This window comes from Oncorhynchus tshawytscha, unplaced genomic scaffold (genome assembly GCF_018296145.1).
Source record: "Oncorhynchus tshawytscha isolate Ot180627B unplaced genomic scaffold, Otsh_v2.0 Un_contig_4718_pilon_pilon, whole genome shotgun sequence".
NCBI lineage: Eukaryota > Metazoa > Chordata > Actinopteri > Salmoniformes > Salmonidae > Oncorhynchus > Oncorhynchus tshawytscha.
Window position 1 is genome coordinate 14,116 of NW_024609507.1, and position 25,996 is coordinate 40,111.

Below are 25,996 nucleotides of genomic sequence, written 5' to 3' on the forward strand. Positions count from 1 at the left end.
GAACTATATGTTTCTTCTTCGTTTTGCATACAACCTTCCCTTAACATTTCCTACAGGATTCCTTATGGTTCTATTTAAAGTAAATTGTTCAGAGATCGTTAAGAAACAATGTTCTTCTATGGGAATTTCCATACTTCAGCATAATGTTTTCTGCAGCTTTCCTCATGGTTCTATTTAAATCAGGGATGGGCAACTTTGATGGGGTGGGGGCCACAAAAAAACAGAACTCATCATGAGGGGTGGCAATTCTATACATTTTGCCATTGGGCATACAGAAAATGTTGCCGTTTTAACGCAAGTTTATTGCAATCCTACACAGTTTGACATGGGGCGGAGAGAAGATACATTTTTTGATCAATGGGCCCCATCCCAATCGGTAATTCAACCCTACAGCTGAAGTCGGAAGTTTACATACACCTTAGCAAAATACATTTAAACTCAGTTTTCCACAATTCCTGACATTTAATCCTAGTAACAATTCCCTGTCGTAGGTCAGTTAGGATCACCACTTTATTTTAAGAATGTGAAATGTCAGAATAATAGTAGAGAGAATTATTTATTTCAGCTTTTATTTCTTTCATCACATTCCAAGTGGGTCAGAAGTTTACATACACTCAATTAGTATTTGGTAGAATTGCCTTTAAATTGTTTAACTTGGGTCAAAGTTTGGGGTAGCCTTCCACAAGCTTCCCACAATAAGTTGGGTGAATTTTGGCCCATTCCTCCTGACAGCAGGTGTAACTGAGTCAGGTTTGTAGGCCTCCTTGCTCTCACATGCTTTTTCACTTCTGCCCACACATTTTCTATAGGATTGAGGTCAGGGCTTTGTGATGGCCACTCCAAGACCTTGACTTTGTTGTCCTTCAGCCATTTTGCCACAACTTTGGAAGTATGCTTGGGGTCATTGTCCATTTGAAGACCCATTTGCAACCAAGCTTTAACTTCCTGACTGATGTCTTGAGATGTTACTTCAATATATCCACATAATTTTCTTTCCTCATGATGCCATCTATTTTGTGAAGTGCACCAGTCCCTCCTGCAGCAAAGCACCCCCGCAACATGATGCTGCCACCCCCGTGCTTCACGGTTGGGATGTTGTTCTTCGGCTTGCAAGCCTCCCCCTTTTTCCTCCAAACATAATGATGGTCATTATGGCCAAACAGTTATATTTTTGATTCATCAGACCAGAGGATATTTCTCCAAAAAGTACGATCTTTGTCCCCATGTGCAGTTGCAGTCTGGCTTTTTAATGGCGGTTTTGGAGCAGTGGCTTCTTCCTTGCTGAGTGGCCTTTCAGGTTATGTCAATATAGGACTCGTTTTACTGTGGATATAGATACTTTTGTACCTGTTTCCTCCAGCATTTTCACAAGGTCCTTTGCTGTTGTTCATACGTTCATTACCTTCAGGCGTTTGGAAATTGCTCCCAAGGATGACCCAGACTTGTGGAGGTCTACAATTTTTTTTATGGTGGTTTTGGAGCAGTGGCTCTTCCTTGATGAGCGGCCTTTCAGATTATGTCAATATAGGACTCGTTTTACTGTGGATATAGATACTTTTGTACCTTTTTCCTCCAGCATCTTCACAACGTCCTTTGCTGTTGTTCTGGGATTGATTTGCACTTTTCGTACCATAGTACGTTCATCTCTAGGAGATGTTGCTGACATGGGCTAAGTGCATGACTGCTGATGCGAAACCAAATTTTAAAGTTGCACTTTGTGTATTCTATTATTCTAACTCCCAACAGTAAATTGAGACTGAGTGAGCTCATGTATTTTTTAAATATACACTACCGTTCAAAAGTTTGGGGTCACTTAGAAATGTCCCATTTTTTTGTCCATTAAAATAACATCAAATTGATCAGAAATACAGTGTAGACATCGTTAATGTTGTAAATTACTATTGTAGCTGGAAACAGCAGATTTTTGGGGGGAATATCTACATAGGCGTACAGAGGCCCATTATCAGCAACCATCACTCCTGTGTTCAAATGGCACATTGTGTTAGCTAATCCAAGTTTATCATTTTAAAAGGCTAATTGGTTATTAGAAAACCCTTTTGCAAATGTTTTAGCACAGCTGAAAACTGTTGTTCTGATTAAGAGGCAATAAAACTGGCCTTCTTTTAGACTAGTTGAGTATCTGGAGCATCAGCATTTGTGATTTCAATTACAGGCTCAAAATGGGTAAGCAAAAATGTACGTTCCCTCAACTGCCAAGGAACCAAATGTGCTAGCTGGTGTGTTTGTTTGTTTAAAATACTTTATTTACCTGGCCCCTGTCCCTCTGCATATGTGTCAGCCTAATATTTTTGTTTACTCAGGCTGTGCCCGTTGTGGCATAAGTTTCTGTTTGGAGGAAATGTCAACTGAAGTTTCGTTTTCGTATCATACTGTGTTGCTTTTACAGTTGTGTCCAATGGCATAAAGTACTTAAGTAAAAATACTTTGAAGTACTACTTAAGTATTTTTTGGGGGGGTTATCTGTACTTTACTTTACTATTTATATTTTGACTTTTACTTTTACTTCACTACATTCCTAATGAAAATAATGTACTTTTTACTCCATACATTTACCCTAGCACCCAAAATAGAAAATATTCACCACTCTACATTTTGAATGCTTAGCAGGACAGGAAAATTGTCAAATTCTGTATACAACTGTATACACAAATATTTTCATGTTAATGTGTTTGGTTATCTATGTCATTAATAGTTTATCTTTTAAAGGAAAGTAGTACATTTGATATGTTTGAAGCAGACAGTATGAGTAGATCTAATTATTTAATGTCAAATCATTATTTAGTCAAAAAGATTTAAAAAATAAAAGAAATCAGTGAAATCTATTTTCTACAGACAGACCTGCTCCTATTGATTGCCTGAATCTAAAGAAGACCATTGCTGTATCCTGTGGAGTGGAGCATACTGCTGTTCTGACATTTTTTACACAACAATATTTTAAAACCATTTTTTAGGTTTTAAATTGTATCGAAATGCAGTAAATGAGCTTCAACTTCCGACCTCACTGTGACCCTTAACTACCATAGCAGGCTGTAAGACAAAAAATCACACACTTTAGCTTTGGGGAAGAGGGTTTCAGGTGGGCGGAATGGGGTAGGCTATGGGGGGTGATAAGTGCCAGAATTAAGCCTCGTGAAGCTACTGATACCTCTCACGAAGTCACCTAAACGTCTTCCTAGTGCCATAAAATACCAGCATGAATTGACATGGACTGTCAACGGAGACCACTTTTTTTCTAAGGTGTCAAACTGCCAGCACGTACACGTCACGTGACACGTACACGTCATGTATACGTAGTGTTCACGTCGTGCAACGTGGCGCTGACACGTCACATGTCAGTTTGCTTGTAAGTTTATTATGAACGATCTTACCACGAATGCCTTAAAAATGTCTACATGTGTTAAGCGTCAGTTTAAGTGACTAGTTTATTATTAAAGATCTCAACATGAACGCCTTACAAATGTCTACATCTACATGATTTTGTAAAAAACATTTTTCATGGCCAGAGTAATCTAATCAATTTAATTTGTCGATTTAGCTAAAATAGGCTTCTCACCTCTTCCGACTTCAGTGCATTCAAGACAACTGGGAACTCTGATAAAAACGAGCTCAGACTGGGAAAAATAGTTTTGAACGGTCATCCAACTCGGAATTCTAATTCAGGCATCTTTCTCTGACCTGAAAATCACTGGTGTCATGATTTGACCTCGATTTTTCAGCAGATTTCCCAGTTTAACGGTTTAATAGACACAATCACTGACACCATGCAATCCTTAGGCTATACATTTCTGTGGGGATGTCTTATGGTTAAAAGCAGGGCTCGAATTGAGGGGGTATGTGAGGATCTAGGCTTAACTCTTGTTATAGAGACAGGTAAAAAAGCGTATGCTACCCCTTGTTTAATTAGCCTTAGAAAAACAACCGTCCAGATTATGTAAAGTGATCTAGGGTATAACTCTTATTTGATGGTTATTTCCACATAGGCTAGTAGACTATCGACGGTCTTGAACAGCCTCAACATCATTTCTTGGTAGACCTAGAGGCTTATGAAAACATTCACTTTTAAATGAAAGCATGTGTCACTATCACAGGACAATATGGTTGTTTTATTAAATGCTCCGCAATGTAGAATATTAGTGGTAGGCTATACTTACAGAAAAAGACCATCTTAAAATCGGTGTGGGTCTATCCATACACCTAACAGATAAACACAACAATAGATTGACTAGGATCGTTTGACTTTCCCCCGTGTTATATTTGTTCCCAATTAGGCTAAATGTAGTCCTATTAATTTGCTTGGAATGTTTTCCTATTAATATGCATAGACGAACCATTGCAATTAATGATATTTACTATCATCTGCTTTTTTTATGAATAAACAGGCATCGGGGTAAAACAAAAAATATATAATTTCGATGTCCTCCCCACACATGAATGTTACTTACCTTAGATCACAGTCAGCTAATTTCTACTTCACTCATATGCAAATACATTTGATTATTACATTTACACATTTTAGTAATTTAGCAGATTGCCTTATCCAGAGTGACTTACCGGAGCAATTAGTGTTTGCAATGTTAATGTGAGATACACAGATGAACTAAAAACACTATGTGCCCAGTATGATAGAGCAAGAAAATGTCTTAGCAGATAATGACAACATGACAATAACAGTAGCTGTAGATGATGTAATGAAAAGTTGGAGGGTGGTTGGTAATGGAGGACATCAGGTGGATCCATGTCTGGGTGTTGGGCAGAACCCCTAGGTCCTGGAGAACAGGTAATGGAGGACATCAGGTGGATCCATGTCTGGGTGTTGGGCAGAACTCCTAGGTCCTGGAGAACAGGTAATGGAGAACATCAGGTGGATCCACATCTGGGTGTTGGACAGAACCCCTAGGTCCTGGAGAACAGGTAATGGAGGACATCAGGTGGATCCACGTCTGGGTGTTGGGCAGAACCCCTAGGTCCTGGAGAACAGGTAATGGACGACATCAGGTGGATCCATGTCTGGGTGTTGGGCAGAACCCCTAGGTCCTGGAGAACAGGTAATGGAGGACATCAGGTGGATCCATGTCTGGGTGTTGGGCAGAACCCCTAGGTCCTGGAGAACAGGTAATGGACGACATCAGGTGGATCCATGTCTGGGTGTTGGGCAGAACCCCTAGGTCCTGGAGAACAGGTAATGGAGGACATCAGGTGGATCCATGTCTGGGTGTTGGGCAGAACCCCTAGGTCCTGGAGGGAACAGGGTAGGAGACAGAGACATAAACAAGCAAACACACAGGTTACAGGCTGATCAGTTATGCAAAAATACAGTTAATCAATAGTTTAATTTAAATGTTTGAGTAGACATCCAATATTGTTAACTGCAGACAGAAAGAAAGAATACCCGTCTGTAATTTGTTATGTCAGTGGGGTTGATGAGGGAGGTAAGGGATGGTCCCTGGAAAAGATGAGGTGAGTTGTCAGAGAAACTCTGGGGTGGTGTCATAACCACTGGAGTCATACACCTTAACAGTACCTACCTGGCAGCGGAGGTTACTTACTGTGTCCCAGTGGTTAGCTTTAAGATTGACTATTTGGAAAAACCTCCGGCCCAGTGTTGGTACTGCAGACAGCATGTCGATGCCGCCCACTATGAGGAGGCAAATGCAAATAGTTATCATCTGAGATTTTTATATTCAGCTTAACAGATGGTGAACCCAGCTAGGAGAGAAAGAGCAGCAAGGTTTTCCAGGTCTCGCCTTCCTTTCGTCCTTCTTCCAAACCAAGTCATTCGCCCGGATGTAGAAGCTCTTGGTCCCATCCTTGATTATCCTCCGGTAGCTCTCCTTCTGTTACTCCTGTGCCTTGTCAATGGTCAATGTCACCTTGATTGATAATATAAATAAATGAAATGTATATTTCATATTATTCCAAATACACTTACATATCTCTTGGAGGGACAGAAAATAAATGAACAGCGGACAATACATTTTTACCTGGTCAAAAACCTCCACATCCTTCTCAGTCCGTGCCTGGAGGTGGTCCTCGAAGGCCTTCTGATCTGGTTCGACAACTTCCACCAGATCAGGTGGAGTTTCAGTGATCTGAAAGTATGTTATACAAAAATAGCAATTGACTTAGTGTTGTTTGTCTATCACAAATTTGAAATACTACAGTATATCCAATAATTGTATATACAATTGCATTGTTTACCACAGTCAACAGCTGCAGCTCCAGTCCATACAGCTGCAGCTCCAGTCCATACAGCTGCAGCTCCAGTCCATACAGCTGCAGCTCCAGTCCATACAGCTGCAGCTTCAGTCCATACAGCTGCAGCTTCAGTCCATACAGCTGCAGCTCCAGTCCATACAGCTGCAGCTTCAGTCCATACAGCTGCAGCTTCAGTCCATACAGCTGCAGCTTCAGTCCATACAGCTGCAGCTTCAGTCCATACAGCTCCAGTCCATGCAGCTCCAGTCCATACAGCAGCAGCTCCAGTCCGTACAGCAGGCTATAGGGTGAGTGCTCTGGAGGCCTGGACACTGTTGTTGTGTGCAAAGAGAATGACCTTCAGGTTGTCCTTCCACCATTCCCGGAACCCGTCAAGGGACTTGCCCATGGCAGTCTTGAGGGTGTGGTTGGTTCGTTCATCCAAACCTGGAGGAGGGGGTAGGAAAGGGATATCTATTGACAATGGAAGATATTAAAATGTCGGATTATGTCAAATCAAATCAAATTGTATTTGTCACATGCTCCAAATCCAACAGGTAGACCTTTCTGTAAAATGCTTACTTACAAAGCCAACAATGCAGTTCAAGAAACAGTTAAGAAAATATTTACTAAATAAACTAAAGTAAAAATAGTAAAATAAAAAGTAACACAATAAAAATAACAATAACGAGGCTATATACAGGAGGTACCGGTACCGAGTGGCGATACAAGTTAGTGACTGGGGTCACTGATGCCAGGAGAAGTGTGAAGACAGATGAAATGTTTGGATTGTTCAAGAGTTTGTAAAGAGCTATGAATTTGGATATATTTCATTGTACTGCAGATGCTATGGATTTATAGTTACAGGGAAACTGTGGATAGTTCAGAGGAAGCAACACAAGGGTGCACTCCGATCATTTAAATATAGTTGATTAGATTAGAATCTGGTTGTGTTTTCCTTTCTTACATTTTCCCCCGAGCCATATGTGTACCCAATTCAGCTAAATGTAATCCTATTGATAAGCTTGAAATGTTTTCCTATTTCATTTGCATAAGTTAACCATTGTGATGAATGATATTTACTATCTTCTGCTCTGCATTGGCCCTTTGATTTTTCATTTGTTTTCCATGAACGACGACTGTAGTGGAAGAATGAGAGAAGGTGATGTACTCGCGACTGGCGACTGGCTGGTGTGTGAGGCCCAGCATGATGACTCAATCACGATTTATTGCATTGTCTGGGTGGAAGACCATCTGTGGCCTTTTACAAGGTTCAAACATACCTTTAATTCAATTTAAGGGGCTTTATTGTCATGGGAAACATATGTTTACATTGCCAATACAAGTGAAATAGATAATTAACACAAGTGAAATAAACAATCAAAAGTTAACAGTAAACATTACACTCACAAAAGTTCCAGAAGAATAAAGACATTTCAAATGTCATATTATGTCTATATACAGTGTTGTAATGATGTGCAAATAGTTCAAGTACAAAAGGGAAAAGAAATAAACATAAATATGGGTTGTATTTACATTGGTGTTTGTTCTTCACTGGTTGCCCTTTTCTTGTGGCAACAGGTCACAAATCTTGCTGCTGTGATGGCACACTGTGGTATTTCACCCAGTAGATAAGAGTGTGGCGATCTTTAAGAAGAGACGTTCTCATTGAAGTCCTTGGGTCATTGATGGCAGGAGAGGTGTGAAGACAGATGAAAAGGTGAATCAACGAAATTAATGTTACTGTGTGAATGAAATTGTCATGTTTGAATTTTTCAAGAATTCACAGAGCTACGAATTGGTATATATTTTCTTTGTACTGTAAGTGCTGTGGATTTATTGTTACAGGGAGTGTTATTTTGTTGGTCGGGCAGCGGATAGTTCAAAAAGGGAGCAACACAAGGATGCGCCCCTCTCATTTACATTGAGTTGATTAGATTTGAATCTGGCTGTGTTTTCCTGTCTTGTTTTAACTAGCAAAGAAATGTTGATTCAGGTTGGGCGTGAGTTTCTGCTTGAATTTGGTTAAAAGGACAGTGTTCACACTTTGAGAACTTGCTACCGTGTATCAGACACACATTGTGTTTTCTCATAGAGACTATTCTGAACTGAAGACACGTGTTACCATGTTGTTTTAGCCTGTTGGTGATAGTCAAATACTCTGTGTTATTCTGTAATGTATAATGTTTCATGTACACTAATTGTTTGAGTGTCAATTATTTCATCCTATTAGTTAAATAGAGTAAATGCAATCCTCGTTTTACAGAGTAATTATTTGATTGACTAAATGTTTATAATTTAGAAGGTTTATTGGTAGTTGTTATTTACACTATACACATACAGTACTGTAGCATATTGTTAGGTACCACCTTGGCATCTCACACCTGCTTGCCTCAATTAATTAATGCTAGAACAGTGGTCGCCAGGATTAGCTATTTGTATCTAGTCTCTTAATAATTGCATAACAGTGCAAGTTAGACATGTTCATTATCGTCGTACTGTCATTGATGCAATGATTCACTATCTTGTTAGATCCTCCAGAGAAGCACAGGGCCTGTTGCATTCATTTTTACAGAAAACCACAAACCACCACTGCAATATTGGCCTACACTCAGAAAAAAAGGTGCTATCTACAACCTAAAAGGATCATGATAACATGCAACATAGCACCACCTTTGAAGGTTTTCGTCAACCTCTGCTCAGACTAAATAGCAGTGTTCCAAGAACCTCCACCAGAGGTGACTGTAGTATCCTCAAACGGACAAAAAGGAGACACAAGAGGGCACCCCACGCACATTTTAGATCCCAAAGTGTCTTTATTTTCATACTGTATGATCTCTCTCATCACTATCTCCTTTGCCATATTCTCATGTCTTTTCTTGGAACTCCATCCATGCACACACACACACAACTGTACCGTCTTGTTTAAATTTCTCACATTTTAGGTGTCCAGCTGAGGCTTTGGATGGATCATGTTGCAATGAGATGGGCACAGAGGTATGTATGTAAAGTCATTTTCAGTGTGGTGGCAAATGAGTTGAGCAGGAGAAGAGGATTGCTTGTGGAGGGAGAGCAGTGTGGGTGGTGGGTAGAACAGCTGCAGTGCCGCTGATTGGTTGCTCTGGCTCATCACTTCTTGACTAAAAGAAAGAAAGACTTAGAAATAAGGTTGACATTGCCATAGTTCAACAGCTGAAAAGCCTTCATTAACATACTCCCAGAGATAGCAAGACATTCAGTATTCACTGAATGAAGTAGCCTACCCATCCCCATTTACAATTTCATTCATCAATGAAATAAGTTATACTATAACACATTCAATGACATTATTATTGTAGACTATGGGCTACGCCTGTATCTACCTTGTACAATACCATAATCATTGAATGAAGTAGAATACCCATCCACATTTACAATGTAATTTATCAATTAGATAAATAATACTAACACATCAAATTACATTATTATTGTACACTAGCCTACTTGACACAGTAAATAATATTGCCTATGTGCTTTCAACTCGTTATCAACAAAAATAAATTATTTTCAAATAAACCAAATTTGCCTTTTTCACATAGTAGGCCTAAATATTTGCCAACAATATCACAACTTAAATATAGCCTACTTACAATTGGATCAAAGACATCTTGCTAATTCTTTTCATCGTCTCTAAGGAAACTATCTAGGGTATACACTCTGGAAAATCACTTCTGCTGCTTGTAGAAAAACAAACAAATTAATGTCTGTGTCGCCACCAAGCTCTCAAATACCGTGCCAGTCTCTCACTTTATGAACAGTCACTGCTATCTGGATTCCTTGGGATGTCCCTACCCTGAACCCTAAACTATAACCCTTAACTAACACTAAACTGAACCATTTTACTTTTATACTTGATTGAGGGAGGGACATCCCAAGGAATCCGAATAGCACGGACCTTCTGGGAAAGCCTATTAACTCCTCTATTCGATTGAAAGCCATGGACTCAACTCCTATTGGTTGTTTGATGCTCGGAACTGGTAACATCTACAAGTCTCTGCTAGGTAATGCCCCGCCTTATCTCAGCTCACTGGTCACCATAGCAGCACCCACCAGTAGCACAGGCTCCAGCAGGTATATCTCACTGGTCACCCCCAAAGCCTATTCTTCCTTTGGCCTTTCCTTCCAGTTCTCTGCTGCCAATGACTGGAACGAACTGCAAAAATCTCAAAAGCTGGAGACTATTACCTCCCTCACTAGCTTTAAGCACAAATCACTGCACCTGTACATAGCTCAACTGTAAATAGCCCATCCAATCTACCTCATCCCCTCACTGTATTTATTTATTTATCTTGCTCCTTTGTACCTCAGTATCTCAACTTGCACATTCATCTTCTGCACATCCTACCATTCCAGTGTTTAATTACTATATTGTAATTAATTTGTCACCATAGCCTATTTTTTTGCTTTACCTCTCTTATCCTACCTCATTTGCACATGCTGTATATAGATTTTTCTACTGTATTATTGATTGTATGTTTGTTTATTCCATGTGTAACTCTGTGTTGTTGTATGTGTCGAACTGCTTTGCATTATTTTGGCCAGGTCACAGTTGCAAATGAGAACTTGTTCTCAACTAGCCTACCTGGTTAAATAAAGGGGAAATAAAAATAAATAAATAAAAAACACTGTCTGTGATTGGCTAACAACATTTAGATCTGTATACAGCGAGATAAGATAACATACCATCGCATGAGGTGTTGAGGCAAAGGCAGATTACCTATAGATTGGACGTAATCTTTTCTAGGCCATTATTGATAATAAGGTGGCTATATCGGAATGTCGGCTTGCACGGGGAAAACTGTACATTTCTAACAGTTATGGTTGAGATTGAATCAATATAAATATAAACTATGCACCCTATGACTTTCATTAACATGCAGGCGTCATGCAGAGGTTGGTATCTGGTCATGTCAGTCAGACGTTCAATAGCAGTCAACAGCCAAACAGTGGTACAGGTGCCTAGGCTTAATTCTGGCACACATCACCCCCATATCTGTCAATGCAGCTTTTGAGTCAACATGTGTATCTGGCTTACTGTGAGGTCAATAACTCTGAACAACATCATCATGGGCTAACAAAATGTGCAATAGCAAGCTAACAAAGTTTTACACCGGGTCTCCTTCTAATCTTTGCACCACAGATAGAACAATGAGACAGATATTTCACTGGATTTTTAAATGTGAAGAATCCGCTTGGCGTTTTTACTCTATCAAATATGGTAGTGAGAGGAAGCCCACTGGCGAGCATTGGGAGAAGAAGGAACGAGATGGATTTTGGCCTACATTCTGCACATTATTTCATCGATGAAACATTTGATCTCGATACAGTTTTCTGTTTCCAAAATTAGAGTATGTTATGAACCGAGTGGACTAAGGTTTGTAGACTTTAACGTTTCCAAAGATTTAAAAAATCGCGTTGTTTAGGAGCGCAAAGGCGAATTGAGTTATTGCACACGCGCATTTTAGAGTAGTTGTTCCCTAACGGAAATATGCAGACGATGCTAGAACGCGCTAATAGGATCTCGCTAGCTCGTGCTTGGCCCCCTCATTGCTTGTTCTGGGTAATTTGTTACCATTGGAAACGGCAGGCTGTGGTCTATCTTGGTTTAGATAGACAAATCTTTGTTTGCGCTCTCTCCCTCGGAGAAGGAACAGTCGCCAGCGCGCCGAAATATACTTTTTAGGTACGACTCCAAAATGACTTTGGCTAACCACTTTGACTCCGCCTCCTAAAAGTGCCACCGTACACATAACTGCTGGTTTTAGGCAACACTAAAAAGGCAGGGCTGGCCAGGGCTCATGTTTGGAGTATTCATTGCAGCAGGTCAAAAGACTCTGGGCTGACATAAAATCATAGCCCGGGTTTGGTGACGTCATTGGTTTCGACATAATTCTGACTTTATGAATGTGGTTACTAGTGACGACCCTCGGAGGCTCGAACCCCTCGTTCTGTTCTGCTGATTGGCCAAAGAATGATAAACGAAATTAATGAAAGCCAATTATATTTTATCGATCAGATAGCTGAGCGTTCCTCAGATAAGGTAATTGGGGCCAATCAACGCAAACTGTTTACATTTTCATTATGGGTGTTCAATCAATTATGCAGTGCATACAATCTGGAAAATCAGTGATCATTGATAACTACTGCAAATTGGATTTAATGCCTTCTGATATTTTACTAAAAGTAGCTCACACACAGGCACATGCGCGCGCACACGTACACAGGTAGTGCCCTGTACAGTCTTCCTAGGTGGACCACACTTTAGTCATTCATCAGTCAGTCATCATGTTCTGCTGGGGAGACGGTTCGAGTGGACAGTTTGGTCTAAACTTTGAGAATGTGTCTGTTCCGATAGCAGGGAATATATTCTCTGATAAAGTCACAGAAATTGTTTGTGGGGAACAACACACTTTATTTCTCACCGTAGATGGCAGGATCCTATCATGCGGGCGCAACTCAAAGGGACAACTTGGCAGACAGAGGAACAGAGATTCAAAACTACCAGGTAATACATCATTTAATGATATCTGAATATTTGGGTGCAAGGTTCGCTATGTAGGCTATTTACAGAATAGGTGCAATGATCGCTAGGTAGGTTATTTCAGATGAAAGTGCGGCTAAAATGATGCTTGCGTTATAATAATTTTATTCTTCATCATTATGCTAACATTTTCTTTTCACAATATTGTTCATAATTACAGATTATATTAAAATGTTTAGTAGCCTATATTTAGCCTAGTGAACTTTACCACAACTTTCAGAAATTGGTACACTATCCCTCAATAAAACTACAACATCGGCTCAGTTTCAGTTTCGTTTCTCCATTCAAATCAGAAGAACGAAGGTGAACTGTTGCTATGTAATTTACGTCATCCTCAAGATTATGGACTTTCATTTAGTCAATGGTGCCCTGAGGACATAAAATCTAAAACTACAAGATACGATAACAAGTACATCACATTAGAACATTTATCATCACAGGCATCATGAACAAATTATTAAAGTCGGTCAAAACAATTGCACACCTTGGTGAACTCATTTATCATCAGGGTGTTAAACTGCCCTAGTGGCACCAGGGAATCCACATGTAATAGTATTTAACCCTTTCCAAGACATAGGACTTCCAAATAAAACTGTGTGTTCTACCCGTTTCAGCCCCAGTGGAGGGTCTGGGGGTAGTGGTCTCTGTGGCTTGTGGTCAGGACCACTCTGTTGCTGTGTGCGTGTCAGGACAGGTGTACTCCTGGGGGGCAGGGGGTGAGGGACAGCTGGGCATCGCACCTACTACGGTCTCCAAAGTCCCCAGGCCAAGGCAAGGAAACCTCCACTTCAACTTGAAATAGATCTTGATAGTGAAATATCACCTATGATTTACATTGTCAAGTAATGAGAGCCCTCTTGGATTCCACTGATCACTAACAAAGACAAAATGTACTAGATGTCTCCTTTTTTTTTCACAGACCAGTTCCAATACCTTCGCCCTTGCCGATAACAGTGATACAGGTTGCTTGTGGAAATTCCCATTCTTTGGCCCTGACTACAGGTATAACGTACTGTACCTACTGATGTCTCTCAAACAGACTACATTCCATCTAAACTATGACAACCACATGCATCAGTTAGAAAAAAAGGTGCTGTCTTAAACCTAAAAGGGTTATTCAGCAGTCCCCATACGAGAACCCGTTGGAGAACCCTTTTTGGTTCCAGGTAGAATAATTTTGAGTTCCATGTCAGAACTTTGTCTCAAAGTTCTACATGGAACCCAAAAGTGTTCTACCTGGAGCCAAAAAGGCTTTTCCTATGAGGACAGCTAAAGAACAATTTTTTCTAAGAGTGAACATCAAAAGGACAGTGAGATGATATTTATTAGGAAAGAATGTAACTCTGGAATTGTTGTGATGTAATTGTAATGTAATATGTAATTTCTTTGTCTTCCACAGGAGGACAGGTGTTCTCATGGGGTCTGAACAGCCATGGACAGCTGGGCCTGGGGAAGGGAGTCCCTCTGCAGCCCATACCTGCCCTGGTGCGCTCCCTCATAGGGGTCCCAGTGACCCAGGTAGCAGCCGGAGGAACCCACACTCTGGCCCTCACCCTCCCAGGCCTGGTTTACTGCTGTGGGGCGAACAGGGCTGGGCAGCTGGGACTCAACCGTGTGGATGAGAAAGGTACTACAACTCTCTCACTTCGTACGCTACTTGTATAAAAAGCTAATCAGGCTTATCCACCAGCATTTTCTCATTTGAACTTGGATTCCTTTGTTATAACCACTAAGTTGTTTTACAGATGTATTATAATGAGTGGGAATATTGTATGATGCTTGTATGATGCTTGTTCCCCCTGCCAGGCCGGTTCAACATCTGTTCTGTGCCTGCTCTCAGAGTCTTGGGGGTTTCCTTCATCAGCTGTGGAGAGGCACATTCTGCTGTTCTCACCAAGGTATCATACTATTACTGTAGAGAGGCACATTCTGCTGTTCTCACCAAGTTATCATACTATTACTGTGGAGAGGGACACTGTTGTTCTCACCAAGGTATCATACTATTACTGTGGAGAGGGACACTGCTGTTCTCACCAAGGTATCATATTATTACTGTATTTTTAATGAAGGCCCCAAGGGAGATGTTGGAGACAAATCCGACAGCTGTTCATTATTTTATAAAAAGTATTTAATGTCCTAAACAGTGGGCCCACTGGGAGATAGTTCTGCACACAAAGTCAGCAGCCTCTCGAATATACAATTCATCACATATTGGTAAATAAAGCCAGTTATATAAAATGACCTTGAACAGAGGTGAAAAACAAATGATCAAGTGTCTGGTGGGTGTCTGGAAGAGATTGGCTACACAATGGAGCATACAAGTTGTTATCTGAGTGCATGAATACAGTCTCCTACTAAATGAGAAGTTACAGATTATTACAGAATAGAAAGTCACAGGTTATACAGAATATGTCCTGATTATGGCTGTTATTACAGATCAAGCCTCGGGGCTACCAGAGTAAAGGTCAACCCTTCAATACTAATATTCTGTCTCTTTAAGAAGTAATTAGGGCCCTGACCGGAATAGACCAGGAACAACTCTGGGCCTTGACATGTCAACAACTGGTTCTGTTTTTTTGTGGTATTTAGGGTGGACAGGTGTTCACCTTTGGAGAGGGAAGCCGAGGCCAGCTTGGGCACAACGCATCAGCTAATGAACTCCTACCCAAACTGGTAGAGGGTATGGATGGACTGGCCTCACAGATAGCATGTGGCAGGTAATGACCAACAGCATAATGCTACTTATACACATATATACACATATAATAAACAGATAGGAAACCAATCTTGAACATTCTCAGTCTGACTGTTTTTGTCTTACTGTAACTCTGCCAGCCATCACACCCTGGTGCTGGGGTCCTCAGGTCAACTCTGGGCCTTTGGCAGTGGGGTCAAAGGTCAGCTAGGGACTGGCAACACAGGTGGCAGCTTGCGACCCACCCCAGTGCTGCTGAAAAGGGCTTCTGGTGGGGCAGCAACAGTCATACACAACGGTACCAGATACAATATGTATTCTATTCTCTTCTATTCTATTTTGTATTTGATTCTATTCAATTCTATTATGCAGCTACATACTGACTATGTAGTGTTTGTGTGACTGAGTAAGAACACATTATGAGATTTTATGTCCCTACAACCTCTTCTGTACATTTTGTTTTTTTTACCAGACATGAAGATATCAGTGGGATGGAATTCAAACTTCATTTACACTGCTGAGGTAATGTTTCTGACCTTTTATACCTCAATAATAGGGAGCCTGGAACATTCTAAATGTCTCAAGCAGCTAATTCATGTTTGAGATATTCACATTTATTATATTGCTTTATCTGCCTTTGTAGAGTTCTGAAAGAGAACAGCCAATCGGGAGGTTAGATAAAGCCAAGCTGCAAAAATGGCTGTCGATGGAGCAAGGAAATGCAGAGGCGCAAAGGTTAATTTATTATTTACATTAAATATTAAAACATACAATCTACCGTAGACAAAGGTTCTTTGTTAGTTTTTATTTTTTTTCTAGCTAACTAAAATGACATAAACAAACATTTATTTTACAGTATATTTCTTATAGTATAATTGTACTGAAACATCAAATATGTCTACATTTGTTCCAACAGAGAAATATCCTTGATGTTCTCAACAAGTTCAAGTCTTGTGGCCAGTTTCACCAAAGCCAGGTAAGCTATTTTATAATGGAAGGTTTGGATAGTTTGAATTGAAAACAGTATGTGTACAGTTAGGACTATGTTGTGTTCTTGCTAATGCTATGCCCTCTGTTTCCTATGACCAGTGAGATTCCACAAGCAGCCGGAGCTTTGACAGTGGACCTAGAAGCTGCTAGCCAGGTTTTCGACCAGCTACTGAACATACCTTGGATTAAGAAATCAGTTAAGATGAACTTACTCTTTAAACCCATATGTTAAATGAATATATATTTTAGAACAGAACTAAATGTTACACTCATCATTTCTCTGTTATTTTTCCAAATAGGTAAACATTGTGCCACTGGTGGAAAATCTTTGCATTTCAGCAGCTGTCATCAAGTCACCAGAGATCTTTCTGATACTACCCACAATCCCTCTTCTCCACGAGGACCACAACGTCATCAACATGGTCATGACATTAGCAGTATTTATCAACAACCATCTGAACGAAACGGCTATGAAAACTTTAAGTAAATAACCCCTGACCGTTTCCAATTATAATTATCCGCCTACCTCCTCATGCCTTTTGCACACAATGTATATAGACGCTCTTTTTTTTCTACTGTGTTATTCACTTGTTAATTGTTTACTCCATGTGTAACTCCGTGTTGTCTGTTCACACTGCTATGCTTTATCTTGGCCAGGTCGCAGTTGCAAATGAGAACTTGTTCTCAACTAGCCTGCCTGGTTAAATAAAGGTGAAAAAAAAGAGAAAAAAAATCATCGGCTAATAATTACATTTGGCATCAGTTAAAAATGACTAGAATATTATTATAATTGAACCATGGCTGACACTACATAACCAGTGTATAGACTGAGAGATAATCCTTTTTTGGCAGTATCATGAAATGCAAACATTATTGTAATTTACAATAAGGTCATATAATGCACTTCATTTTCTACTGTATTCTAGAAGACTGGTGGTCGTCACTGGAGCCTTCCATCATGACTAAGCACATTCTGATGTGGAAGAATGCCCTGTCATTCCTGCTGAGGAATGGTCTTCTGGTTACCCACAACCCTGGAGTCAAACTCTTGCTACAACTCCTCAAGCAGCTCCACAAAGTCAGTGTCCATGCACCTTGCTTGTCAATCATTTTTATGCATTTGATCCTTTTCTATATTTCTGTCAATAGTTGATCATCCTCCAACATAACTCATTAACCGTTCAGTCCTTTATCGTAAATAATTCAGAATTATTGCTGACAAGACATTTGTGATGGAATGTAGAAATGTATCATTATGTTATGTCAAAGGCAAACAAAAGGGCTGGAAGAATCCAGAAAGTTCCAGCCAGTACCTTTTATGTGGAAGAGATCATTGGTAACGTCATTCCTATGGAGGATGTGAAGCTTTGGCGTTTTTGGTCAACAAGGGAGGTAATAAAATAACATAATAACTATCTCTAAATTAGAAAAATTATGAATTGGCCCTCTAAGTTTGTTCTTAAAAGATGAGGGGGAAAAGTCATATGGTGGCTCCCCACTGGGCATCAGCGTACACTTCAGAGCATATGAAAGAAATGAGATCCATAATAAATTGTTGAGATATTACTTGTGTTTTTGTGTGTCATTTCTAGGATATGGAGGAGATGCCTGTCATCTTTTGCCGTTTCCCATTTGTGTTGAATCTGATATGCAAGATGGCTGTTTTCAACATTCATGCACATTTTTCAAAGGTAAACTATTATTCCACTTAAAATTAATATGGCTTCATTATAAGATTAGATTGACCCATATTTATGTATACCTTACATAGTGTTTACCCAAGCTGGTATATAATTCTATATACTTAAAAGTATGTTTATATATTGCAGGAGGTTCACAAACTCGCCCACCGGCTGACGGTGATGTGTCCTTCTGGAACGTTCCGAGACAACCCAGAATCTCCCCCTGCTCCAGTCTTCCAGTTGACCTTAAGGCGCCCGTCACTCATCGAAGACACCTTCAGACAACTGGGTGCTGCAGATCATGACTACTTCCAGAGAGAACTTGTGGTAAAATTATCTTTTGTCAGTTCAAAAGGGACAATAAAGTAACATTCAAATAATTATCCCTGAGACCGAATGTTACAACTCAACTAATCTTGGCCAAATCAAACCAAATCTCAGCTACTCGATTTAACATTTTAATGTTAGACTGTCACTACCCACTGGACACACACTGGTTGAATCAACGTTGGTTCCAGTGAAACAAACGTGGAATAGACATTGAATTGACGTCTGTGCCCAGTGGTAGAGTCTAGAACTCAACCTAAACGTGGCCTATCTTACTGTATCCCTCAGGTGCGGTTTGTGGAGGACATGAAGCTGTCGCTCGTCAACAAAAGGGACTTTTTCCTCCATGTGTTTGAAGAGCTGTTGGCATCAGAGTCTGAGATGTTCATGTACAATGACACCAAGACACTGGTCTGGTTCCCTGCCAAGGTAAGAACTAGAATTAGGGAATTATGATGTCATTACTATATAATAAATCACTGCACTCTCAAGCAAATTAAAATAGTTGAGTAATGGAATAATATTCTAAAAACAATCTAAATACATTTAGTCAGTTAATAGCAACAGAAAGAGATTCAACCACTAAAACAGTGCCACTATATGCACTGTATTAATCAATACAGAATTGTGTCCAAGTATAATCACCATCACTCCCTACTCTCTTCCTGATGTACCAAGGTTTTATAGTTGTACACATTCACAGCTAAAAGCTGAATTGCAGTATACAGACAACAACATAATACAACAAAGGAGATAAAAGTTATTTGAAGAAGAATGGTGCCTGTTCTTGTTTATTCTTGATCTCTGCCTTGACTCATGTGCCACCTACCCTTACTACCAGCCCAGAGTGGAGGAGAAGAGCTACTTCCTGTTTGGTGTCTTGTGTGGCATGGCCCTGTACAACCACAACATTGTACACCTGCCCTTCCCTCTGGCCCTGTTCAAGAAGATGGTGGGGGTCAAGCCCTCACTGGAGGACCTGAGAGAGTTTGACCCTGTTGTGGGAGGGTACGTTTGTATTTTAGAATGTACATTTTAGCATTGAATTAGTGTCCCTTAGAAACGGATGAAAATGTTTCAACATGAATTCATTTTCGCTGTAATTGAAGGAGTTTGCGGTACCTCTTGGAGGACTACACTGATGATGATGTTGAAGAAAACCTGGACATGACCTTCACCGTATGTATAATATTGAAACTGATTGAGCAATGAAATATCCCTAGATACAGTATGTGAATAGTGGTAAAACTGTTTATTTTCATCAGGTGATCTGGGATGACCAGAAGGTGGAGCTGGATCCCAAAGAAACAGGAAAACCAGTCACAAGTTTTAACAGGTATGGCTACACCAAGATCTGAATTTCATCACTTTGTTGCAGGAGAACTTTCCTGCAATGCAGGACATTTTAAAAGTGTAGAATATATTTGAGGTTTAAAAAGGCTTCAGACATGATTTTCCCTTACAAAAAATGTATCAACTCCTACAAAAATGTCCATTAATTATAATCCACATAATAATTCACATGTTCTGTTGCTGCAGGATTATTTTCCTGCTGTAGCAACCTGGCTCACATTACGGTCTATTGTCTGTAATGCATAATACAAGGTTGACATTTTAGAAGTTAGAAGTTACAACAAGCTTTCTGCTTGTTCTGTTTTCTGTTTTTGAAAATATTAAAATACCATTAAATACCATTAAATACCATTTTTACAGGAAGCAGTTTGTTGATGCCTACGTGAACCTCGCCTTCAACCAATCAGCGGAGAAGGTGTTTGAAGAGTTCAGGAGAGGCTTCTTCAAGGTGTGTGACAGGGACGTGGTGGAGTTGTTCCAGCCTGAGGAGCTCAGGGGAGTCATGGTGGGGAAAGAGGACTACGACTGGGACACGCTCAAACAGGTCTATATACAACCATCATTCATTACTCAGTGTGGGGCTGGGTGCTGACTTGAGAAATTAGGGCATAAATCAGTCAGTGTTGATGCATTTATATCAATGGGGGATTTGCTTTGATGTCAAGTTATGGGTACGTTTCTCAAGTTAGGACTGGGACTAGGAGATAATGTGCTATACATGGTGCTTTGTGACATACTGTGTGACTTTGAGTGGTGAATCGTTTAAATGGCGTGCAAGTTTAATATTGTTTAATTATTGCTGCCATTTGTTTGGTTTGTATATCCAGAACACTGTGTATGATGGAGAGTATCATGCCAGACATCCCAACATCATCACATTCTGGGAGGCTTTTGAGGAACTGACAGATGACCAAAAGAAAGCTTTCCTCCGTAAGTATGGCACTAAATTGCTCTCGGTTGAGTAAAACTGGAGGAACCATACAGTCTTTCATAATGCTGGTTCAGGGTTTTGTCTGCATATTTGAACTTCCTGTTCTACAAGAGCATTTACACATCATTTTTGTCTGAACACATTTGAGAAATTAGCAGACACTTATCCAGAGTAACTTACTGGAGAAATTAGGGTTAAGTGCCTTGCTCAAAAGCACAACAACATATTTTCACCTTCTTTGCTCAAGGCTTTTAACCAGGGACCTTTTGGTTGCTGGTCCAATGCTCTTAATCACTAGGCTACCTACCACACAATGACATCCACTAGATTTCTTCCCATTCAAATCAAATCAAATTTTATTTGTCACATACACATGGTTAGCAGATGTTAATGCGAGTGTAGCGAAATGCTTGTGCTTCTAGTTCTGACAATGCAGTAATAACAAACAAGTAATCTAACTAACAATTCCAAAAAACTACTGTCTTATACACAGTGTAAGGGGATAAAGAATATGTACATAAGGATATATGAATGAGTGATGGTACAGAGCAGCATAGGCAAGATACAGTAGATGGTATCGAGTACAGTATATACATATGAGATGAGTATGTAAACCAAGTGGCATAGTTAAAGTGGCTAGTGATACATGTATTACATAAGGATGCAGTCGATGATATAGAGTACAGTATCTACGTATGCATATCAGATGAATAATGTAGGGTAAGTAACATTATATAAGGTAGCATTGTTTAAAGTGGCTAGTGATATATTTACATCATTTCCCATCAATTCCCATTATTAAAGTGGCTGGAGTAGAGTCGGTGTCATTGACAGTGTGTTGGCAGTAGCCACTCAATGTTAGTGGTGGCTGTTTAACAGTCTGATGGCCTTGATAGAAGCTGTTTTTCATTCTCTCGGTCCCAGCTTTGATGCACCTGTACTGACCTCGCCTTCTGGATGACAGCGGGGTGAACAGGCAGTGGCTCGAGTGGTTGATGTCCTTGATGATCTTTATGGCCTTCCTGTAGCATCGGGTGGTGTAGGTGTCCTGGAGGGCAGGTAGTTTGCCCCCGGTGATGCGTTGTGCAGACCTCACTACCCTCTGGAGAGCCTTACGGTTGAGGGCGGTGCAGTTGCCATACCAGGCGGTGATACAGCCCGCCAGGATGCTCTCGATTGTGCATCTGTAGAAGTTTGTGAGTGCTTTTGGTGACAAGCCGAATTTCTTCAGCCTCCTGAGGTTGAAGAGGCGCTGCTGCGCCTTCCTCACGATGCTGTCTGTGTGAGTGGACCAATTCAGTTTGTCTGTGATGTGTATGCCGAGGAACTTAAAACTTGCTACCCTCTCCACTACTGTTCCATCGATGTGGATGGGGGTGTTCCCTCTGCTGTTTCCTGAAGTCCACAATCATCTCCTTAGTTTTGTTGACGTTGAGTGTGAGGTTATTTTCCTGACACCACACTCCGAGGGCCCTCACCTCCTCCCTGTAGGCCGTCTCGTCGTTGTTGGTAATCAAGCCTACCACTGTTGTGTCGTCCGCAAACTTGATGATTGAGTTGGAGGCGTGCGTGGCCACGCAGTCGTGGGTGAACAGGGAGTACAGGAGAGGGCTCAGAACGCACCCTTGTGGGGCCCCAGTGTTGAGGATCAGCGGGGAGGAGATGTTGTTGCCTACCCTCACCACCTGGGGGTGGCCCGTCAGGAAGTCCAGTACCCAGTTGCACAGGGCGGGGTCGAGACCCAGGGTCTCGAGCTTGATGACGAGCTTGGAGGGTACTATGGTGTTGAATGCCGAGCTGTAGTCGATGAACAGCATTCTCACATAGGTATTCCTCTTGTCCAGATGGGTTAGGGCAGTGTGCAGTGTGGTTGAGATTGCATCGTCTGTGGACCTATTTGGGCGGTAAGCAAATTGGAGTGGGTCTAGGGTGTCAGGTAGGGTGGAGGTGATATGGTCCTTGACCAGTCTCTCAAAGCACTTCATGATGACGGATGTGAGTGCTACGGGGCGGTAGTCGTTTAGCTCAGTTACCTTAGCTTTCTTGGGAACAGGAACAATGGTGGCCCTCTTGAAGCATGTGGGAACAGCAGACTGGTATAGGGATTGATTGAATATGTCCGTAAACACACCGGCCAGCTGGTCTGCGCATGCTCTGAGGGCGCGGCTGGGGATGCCGTCTGGGCCTGCAGCCTTGCGAGGGTTAACGCGTTTAAATGTCTTACTCACTTCGGCTGCAGTGAAGGAGAGACCGCATGTTTTCGTTGCAGGCCGTGTCAGTGGCACTGTATTGTCCTCAAAGCGGGCAAAAAAGTTATTTAGTCTGCCTGGGAGCAAGACATCCTGGTCCGTGACTGGGCTGGGTTTCTTCCTGTAGTCCGTGATTGACTGTAGACCCTGCCACATGCCTCTTGTGTCTGAGCCGTTGAATTGAGATTCTACTTTGTCTCTGTACTGGCGCTTAGCTTGTTTGATAGCCTTGCGGAGGGAATAGCTGCACTGTTTGTATTCAGTCATGTTACCAGACACCTTGCCCTGATTAAAAGCAGTGGTTCGCGCCTTCAGTTTCACACGAATGCTGCCATCAATCCACAGTTTCTGGTTAGGGAATGTTTTAATCGTTGCTATGGGAACGACATCTTCAACGCACGTTCTAATGAACTCGCACACCGAATCAGCATATTCGTCAATGTTGTTGTCTGACGCAATACGAAACATCTCCCAGTCCACGTGATGGAAGCAGTCTTGGAGTGTGGAGTCAGCTTGGTCGGACCAGCGTTGGACAGACCTCAGCGTGGGAGCCTCTTGTTTTAGTTTCTGTCTGTAGGCAGGGATCAACAAAATGGAGTCGTGGTCAGCTTTTCCGAAAGGGGGCGGGGCAGGGCCTTATATGCGTCGCGGAAGTTAGAGTAACAATGATCCAGGGTCTTTCCACCCCTGGTTGCGCAATCGATATGCTGATAAAATTTAGGGAGTCTTGTTTTCAGATTAGCCTTGTTAAAATCCCCAGCTACAATGAATGCAGCCTCCGGATAAATCGTTTCCAGTTTGCAGAGAGTTAAATAAAGTTCGTTCAGAGCCATCGATGTGTCTGCTTGGGGGATATATACGGCTGTGATTATAATCGAAGAGAATTCTCTTGGTAGATAATGCGGTCTACATTTGATTGTGAGGAATTCTAAATCAGGTGAACAGAAGGATTTGAGTTCATGTATGTTTCTTTCAACACACCATGTCACGTTAGTCATAAGGCATACGCCCCCGCCCCTCTTCTTACCAGAAAGATGTTTGTTTCTGTCGGCGCGATGCGTGGAGAAACCCGCTGGCTGCACCGCTTCGGATAGCGTCTCTCCAGTTAGCCATGTTTCCGTGAAGCAGAGAACGTTACAGTCTCTGATGTCCCTCTGGAATGCTACCCTTGCTTGGATTTCATCAACCTTGTTGTCAAGAGACTGGACATTGGCAAGAAGAATGCTAGGGAGTGGTGCACGGTGTGCCCGTCTCCGGAGTCTGACCAGAAGACCGCCTCGTTTCCCTCTTTTTCTGAGTCGTCTTTTTGGGTCGCTGCATGGAATCCACTCTGTTGCACTGGTTGTAAGGCAGAACACAGGATCCGCATCGCGAAAAACATATTCTTGGTCGTACTGATGGTGAGTTGACGCTGATCTTATATTCAGTAGTTCTTCTCGGCTGTATGTAATGAAACCTAAGATGACCTGGGGTACTAGTGTAAGAAATAACACGTAAAAAAACAAAAAACTGCATAGTTTCCTAGGAACGCGAAGTGAGGCGGCCATCTCTGTCTACCTTTCACTTTCTCTCCCCTCCTTCTCAGTGTTCCTGACGGGCTGTGATCGCGCTCCCATCCTGGGCATGGACAAGATTCAGATGAAGGTAGCGATCCTGCAGAACTCTACTGAACTGCATTTCCCAGAATCCCTTACCTGCCACTTGCTATTGCTGCTGCCCATCTACCCCTCCAAGGAGATGCTGCTGGCCAGGCTCAAAGAGGCATGTGCCCACAACAGAGGCTTCTGGAAGGAGTAATGGACACTATATATAGGCTACTGCTGTGTTCATCATTTCATTCAATGTGTTTCTTACATGTCAATATATCTCTTATGTTTAGCATAGGATTTTGGTTCTTTTAAATTTTTCCTTTGCTTTTTCTATTGGAAATGTGAATATTGCAAATCCAGGATATGTAGCCTGCCCTATTATTGGAAAAACATTCCTTGACTTAATGTCTACTAATTCGGAGTGTGATATATAAAAATAACTTTCTTATTCAGTAATATACATTCAAGAGCCTACTTATTTATCTATGTTTTCTTTATTTATATAGTGTGGCATTTGCTGTAATTCTGTAATAGTGTGGCATTGTTAAGGTTTTCTTCCGTCGAAGAGGACCTAAATGCAGCGTGGTTAAGGTTTTCTTCCGTCAAAGGAGAGGAGGACCAAAATGTAGCGTGGTTATTGATACATCTTTAATAAAAGATTAACAATACAAAACGTAAAAACCAAAACAGCCCTATCTGGTGCAAACAAACACAGAGACAGGAACAATCACCCAAGAAACACTCAAAGAATATGGCTGCCTAAATATGGTTCCCAATCAGAGACAATGATAAACACCTGCCTCTGATTGAGAACAACTCTAGGCAACCATAGACTTACCTAGACAACTCTACTATACCACAATCCCAATAACCTACAAAAACCCCAAGACAAAACACACCACATAAATAACCCATGTCACACCCTGGCCTGACCAAAATAATACAGAAAACACAAAATACTAAGACCAAGGCGTGACAGGCATTTGATGTAATTCTGTAATAGTGTGGCAATTGATGTAATTCTGTAATAGTGTGGCATTTGATGTAATCCTGCAATAGTGTGGCATTTCAACATCCTTTTTTTCTGGACACGTCTGCATCATCTTTTGACATATGTCTGTATCTTGTGTTTTATTGACAGAATAATTATGTATGTATCTAATAAATAGAGATGATTAGTTCACCTCAGTGTTTTCTTTTATCAATGGGAACTGCTGTCAGCACTTCGATGCAGAGCAGTGGTGTGGTTTCTCCTACAACGTGCATAACATTCTGAGAACCATATGTTTCTTAGAGCTTGGTGAGAGGGTGGTTGTCCTATGGTTATTTTGCATACAACCTTCCCATAACGTTTCCTCAGGGTTCTATTTAAATGAATGTTCTC

General features: G+C 41.1%; 1 protein-coding gene across 1 annotated transcript; it reads left to right on the forward strand.

Moving 5' to 3' along the window:
• The first annotated feature begins 12,486 nt into the window (after positions 1-12,486).
• Positions 12,487-25,254, forward strand: LOC112261273 (probable E3 ubiquitin-protein ligase HERC6). The gene is made up of 23 exons (XM_042315606.1): positions 12,487-12,760; positions 13,411-13,567; positions 13,716-13,798; positions 14,196-14,423; positions 14,603-14,694; positions 15,386-15,513; positions 15,632-15,789; positions 15,964-16,013; positions 16,135-16,226; positions 16,408-16,467; positions 16,581-16,677; positions 16,781-16,964; positions 17,408-17,559; positions 17,751-17,873; positions 18,074-18,172; positions 18,311-18,490; positions 18,779-18,919; positions 19,332-19,498; positions 19,600-19,669; positions 19,756-19,826; positions 20,204-20,387; positions 20,671-20,773; positions 24,609-25,254. The coding sequence occupies exons 1-23, from the start codon at positions 12,541-12,543 to the stop codon at positions 24,818-24,820; spliced, it is 3,051 nt and encodes a 1,016-aa protein (XP_042171540.1). The 5' UTR covers positions 12,487-12,540; the 3' UTR covers positions 24,821-25,254.
• Positions 25,255-25,996: the final 742 nt, after the last annotated feature.